The sequence below is a fragment of the Protopterus annectens genome, chromosome 8.part0, assembly GCF_019279795.1.
Source record: "Protopterus annectens isolate FY-2018-M chromosome 8.part0, PAN1.0, whole genome shotgun sequence".
Lineage (NCBI taxonomy): Eukaryota > Metazoa > Chordata > Ceratodontiformes > Protopteridae > Protopterus > Protopterus annectens.
The window spans coordinates 1286910917-1286916916 of NC_056741.1; the positions used below are offsets into that span (position 1 = coordinate 1286910917).

The following is a 6000-nucleotide window of genomic DNA, read 5'->3' on the forward strand; positions in this document are numbered from 1 at the left end:
CAACAATCTTTACTCCTTGCACAGTGCAATTGGCTGGATGCATCCTCTGTTTTTTTAAAGATTATATGTTCTGATCAAACTGAACTAGTTGGTGAAGTGGTAGAAATGAGGAGTTTGAATGAGATGCACATCCATGGTAAAGTCACTAATTGGAGAGCAATTGTGAGACACACTGATGTTCCCTTCACCAGGCTAGACAAGGAGAAGGTCAATTGTCTGTCAGGTGCCAGAATCCACCACATCACACACGCACTTAAGTCTCTCCACAGCAGGTACAAGTATGACTCTGTCATTATCCATGTTGGTGTGAATGACGTGAGACATACCTACGTGGACTATATGAAGAGAGACATGATTGAGCTCTCAGAGCATGTGTCCCAGGCAGCTATAACCCTACCCCAGCCCTAAGCAGCATCCTACCTTCACTAATAATGATGCCACAATACCAACAAAAAATAATTGACTTCAGCAATTGGCTTAGTTTCTGGTGTCTTTCCAAGGGGATCCAGTATCTGCCTGGGATGACATGGTTGACAGGCCTCAATGCTTTGCCAGAGATAGCCTCCACCTGTCACCGCTGAGATCCTGGATCCTGGCAAAGGCTCTTGCTTCCTCCATTGTACCTTTTTTAAGCTATGTCCCAAAGGCAAATCTTCTAACACACAAAAATCTGTCAAAAAGTAAATTGAAGGTCATGCTGCTTAACGCCAGGAGCCTTAACCTGAAAATGCAGTCACTGGAGGCCCTCCTCACACTGGAAGATGCAGATGTCTATGCAGTCACAAAAACCTGGTTCAGGGCTGCGGAGAGCACCCCTGCCATACCAGGCTATACCTCATTCCACACTTTCCGACCCCAAAGTGAGGTTAGAAAGACTAAGGGTAGTGGAGTCTCTATCTTCATTAAGGACAGGCACACCTCTAGACTGGTGTGCCAGCATGATTCACTGGAATTACTCCATGTGCAACTGACACCCATCCAAGTTATAGCCAGCTATAGATCCCCCTCCATGACTCAGGACACCCACTCCTCCTACCCCCTAACACCCTGTTCCTTGGTGTCTTCAACTACCCCACCATAGACTGGATGAACTATACCTGCACTAATGCACTCGCCCAATGATTTTTTGACATCATCAGTTCTAACAAACTAGACCAGCTCATCTCATCCCCCACAAGGGGAGATAACATTCTGGACTTGGTTCTCACCAACATGGGTGAACGCTGCATCACTTCCATAGTATGTTCTTCCCTGGTGAGATCAGATCATCGGTCTGTCTCATTCAAAGTCTCTATCCCATCCAACCCCCCCCCCCAACCAGCTGTAACCAGGCTAAAATACTTTTCAACAGCTGACTACAGCCTCCTAAGGGAATGTATCAGTAGCTTCACACCACTACCCCCTCACAAGATGCAGACAACTATGCTGAACAGTACACCAATGCAGTATACAAGCACCTGTACAACTGCATGGACTCAGCCATACCCAGCAGAACTAAAACCTGCTCCTCAGGGAAGCACAAGCCTGTCTGATGGACATCCTCTATCAACAGGCCTTACAACAAAAGGAAGAAACTGTTGTCCAAGGGTAAAAAGGAACAAATTCCAAATTGGAAAAAAATCCCTTCTCAGCCTCAAAAAGCAAATTAGATCACTAGTGAAAACCTTGAAACCATATTATGAATTGAAACTAGCCTCCAAAACAAAAGAAAACCACAAAGCGTTCTACATTTATGTCAAGAACCTCCATGGCAAAGCCTAGGTTTGTTCCAAATTAGCACTTAACGGTACCACTTACACTGATCCTGTTGACTTAGCCAACCTGCTAGCTGATAGGTTCAGTGCAAACTTCACCCCCCCTAGCCTCCCAAAGGCCCATTAGACATCCGTGATACTTGTCCCGCACTTCACATCTCCATAGATCAAGTGTTAAAGGCCCTATCCAAGATAAAGAACACATTTCCATGGGAACTGATAGTGTCCCAGGCTGTATTCTGCACCATCTCCAGCAAGAACTACCTTCACCATTGGGCACCCTATTCACCCACAGCCCAAGTACAGGCTTCATTCCAACAGAGTGGAAAACTGCCATTGTCATCCCCTTGCACAAAGGTAGTGCCACTACTGACCCAGGAAACTATTGCCCCGTTAACTTGACAAGTCTGATCTGTAAAGCCATGTGGTGTATTTCTATGAATCTTATAAACAAGGACATAGGCAATCTCCAAGCATTTGACCCCACCCAGTTCATATTTATCAAGGGCTGAGCTTGCCCGTTCTACCTGGTTGACTTCTTTGAGACTGTCACCAAGGCCCTGGATGATGGGAAAGTCAGTACATACAGCTTATCTTGATTTGGCCAAGGCCTTTGACACAATCGGTCACTCCGGCATCATCGAAAAGCTAACACAGCTTGACATAAATCCCTATCTCATCAGGTGGGTTGCCAACTGGCTCATTGATAGGACCCACAAGGTCAAAATAGTCACCTCCACCTCCAACAGCAGACCAGTCAGTAGTGATGTTCCCCAGGGATCTGTCCTGGGACCCCTACTGTTTGGCATCTACTTCTCAGAGGTCCAGGCAAAGTGCCTGTGGCTGACCAAGTTTGCGGATGACTGTAAGTTGGGTGCTGTCATTGACTCCCCAAATGATGTAAACATACTACAGGAGGGTATCACAGCAACAAATGACTTGTGCGAAAGTCGTGGCCTTAGGTTGAAAGCAAAAAAAATGTATTATCATACCATTCAGCAGAAACACAGCCTCTACTGATTAACACAACGGCAACCCCCTAAGTACACAACCTGTGGTGAGAGACCCGGGTATTCAAGTTGACAACAATCTCACATTCGACCATCATGTAGCGGCAGTGGTCAGAAAAGCCTTTTACTTGGTTCACCTCATAAGTAAAGGGATTGCATCCAGAAAAAAGAGGTTATTACCTCTCTGTACTCCTCCCTCATTATGCCAGTAATTGAGTATAACGCCCTATTTGGTATGTACCTCTCCCAACACCTGCACCAACTGAAAAGGCCACAGAAATACCTCACAAAGAAAATCCATAGCCTCCAACACCTGTCCTATATGGACAGGCTCAAATTACTATCACTCTACTCTGTATAGTATAGATTGCTCAGAGATGATCTGTGTCTTGCCTACAAGGCAATATCAGACCCTGCCCTTCTAGAGATGCTCCGTATCCGGAAGTCTAACTCCATTACCTGCTCAAAAAGCCTAAATCTAATATGCAAGATTAACAACACCTGTTGGAGAGACAGGTTTGTCTCCCAGAGGCTGCCCCATCTCTGGAATAGACTTCCCATACATGTCAGAGTACCTCGCTTCAAGTGCAACCTTGATGAGTGGATAGGAAACCACAAATTTGTCCCAGGAATTCCACCTGTGTTCCTCACTGACAGGGGCGATAGGTGCTGATTGAGGTTTCTTTTTTGGGGATAAACTCTTGGCTAGGCTTGTAAGGGCACCAGGGCCATTAGTCTAGTAACCTCCTGTGATGCTATGATAAGAATGATTATATTGCTAACAAATAGAAGGTCACTAACTGAAAAGTCTGTGGATTAGGAATCCTAACACAAATCTGTGTGCATTTGTGTCCGTGGCAGGATTTGGAGGGTGGTGGTGGTGGGAATTTCCAGGCACTGAGATGATAAAAATAAAACACATCTAACTATACTTTTTTGTGAAGTTTAACTTATACTTTTCTGTATATTTCACATTGTCTTTCCAAGTATGAATGTTACATTTGAAAATTGAGAGTTATCAATCAGTACTAAGTTACACGTTTTAGGTAGCAGGAAAATGTATTGCTTGTGGTAGCATCTTAATAAAGAAATTGAAATGAACAGTGATTTTTAATGTTTATTCTGTCTATTATGTTTTTTTTTTTGTTGCATAGGTTAATGAGGATCAAGCTAATAAGCCACTGAGTGATTTCTTCTTCAGAGCTGAACCTGACTTTTGTGAAGACCATAGTGTGAACTGTTCAGTATTGCCTTTTACTCAGCAGTCAGACCAGCACTGCCATTACTGGCAGAATACAGCCTTTCAGAAATCTACTTTATTCAAAGAAAATGTCCATAAAACACCTGAGGAAATATTATTGGAGGATTATGACCACAATGATCCTTTTGTTTCCCTACCAAGTACATCACAATTGTTTAGAAAAATCTATGAAGATTGCTCACCACATAAATGCACACCAAATATGATACAGGATTTCTGTAGCACACAGGAGCAAAGTAAAGGTATATTTCTGCAGGCAGATTCAGCTTCTGTACTATCCAGGCCAGGGCCACACATTTTCACTTCAGGTGACAGCGCACTAGCATACTGCCATCCAAGCTCTTTGAGCAGTTCTCGCCAATTTAGCAATGATCTTTCTCAAACACAGGATGTTTCTCCCAATTCAGAATTCCTCCCTTTTCGCCATCACTCCATAAATGCTATGAAGTTGCTGAAGTGGGAACAAATTGTGCCTGAATGCAAGAAAAAGAATTTCATTTACAGTTGCTATGAGCATGAACTAGCTAAAACTGATCAGCCAGCGTCAGTCTTCAAGGCCAGCAAGGAAAATGTGGAAGCCAAAAAGCCATTTCTGGTTTCAGAGACAGAATTAAAGTCAAACATGCATTTTGAGAGATCAGAAGGTACAATGACTACTCTGTCAGAATATTCAGGACTAGACCACACAATGAGAGTCTCACATGATATTCCAGTTCGAGAATATCTACCACATTACAAGCAGCCTAGCAGTAGTCACTATTCTATGGACTTTATAGAGTATTACACCTCCACTCCAATGGTGACAGGACATTTTCAGGAATGTTCTTCTCCATTTCTTGCACAGAAAAGGGAAGGGGAGCATTTGTGTCATGGAGAACGCCATCATCAGAGAAGAGGATTACTAAGATATATGGATAGGCCTGAAATGGTTCCTGGCATTAAAGTGGGTTATCAAAACCATCTGCAGTCTAACCCTAAATTTTTCATCCAGCATCAGATAAGAGGAAGTAAGAATGTCTCAAAGAATGTAGATATGCACAAGTTGCCCAGCCAAATAAATATGTTAAGAAAATCAATGTCCAGAACTCACCAGGATGAGAATGATGGTAATCCAAACTTTAACTGCCCTCAAATGTGGTGCAGTGTGCCACTTCCTTCACATCTAAATGAGGGCCATCATGATAGAGCTTCACAGTTGCCTATTGGTGTTTTTCCTCCATCTTCATTGGTGGAATTAAATGACTCCCCAATCCTAAACCTGCATAGTGTTCATTGCAAACAGCTGTTGGAGAAATCGAGCCCTGAAGTCTGGGTATTACCCAGAATGAAATTGTTTTAGTAAATATATTTGTTAATAAGAATGAGATATGTCTTTATTTTGTGGCTTGTCAAAGTACCACTGTTCAAAACCATTTTATGGGAATTAGGGCTGTGTGCAGAAACTGGTAGCAATGAAAGACCATTGGTATAATAACTACAAATGCTGCCTTGCCAGTAACCAGGAGGGGCTGGGGAGACCTCACTGAATATTAGTGTGTGTGTGTGTGTGTGTGTGTGTGTGTGTGTGTGTGTGTGTGTGTGTGTGTGTGTGTGTGTGTGCGCGCGTGGGGGGGGGTTGTGAGACATAATACAAGCAAATTTGAACTTTCTGTTAGCATCGTGCTTTATGTAAGTTAAATAGGCTGCAGTACTGGAAGTTTTAAGTTTCAGAATTGTGATTTTGCAGTTATATTTCCAAAGCTGGAACTTCAGTGTACCCCAGATGATTCATCAAAGCATTTGCCTGAAGGTATATATTTTACCACTAACTGAATGGGTGATTTACACAGGACAGTTCTGCCCTTAATAATTTAAGTGTGCAGGTCTTTCACATTTTGATAATGTTAGTACAATGTTGTTTGAACTATTCTTTGGCTCATTGGCTTGTACACAGATTACTGGCTCCTGTTCAAACTCTGCATTTTGTGATGGTGCA

General features: G+C 43.0%; 1 protein-coding gene across 1 annotated transcript in view; it reads left to right on the forward strand.

Annotated features, from left to right (window-relative positions):
* LOC122808461 overlaps positions 1-4930 on the forward strand; it is a 448850-nt gene extending 443920 nt beyond the window's left edge. Inside the window, exons 3-4 of the mRNA XM_044079421.1 lie at positions 3919-4802; positions 4870-4930. Of these exons, the coding sequence (XP_043935356.1) occupies positions 3919-4802; positions 4870-4930 (945 nt within the window). The remainder of the gene's footprint in view (positions 1-3918; positions 4803-4869) is intronic.
* The last annotated feature ends 1070 nt before the right edge of the window (positions 4931-6000 follow it).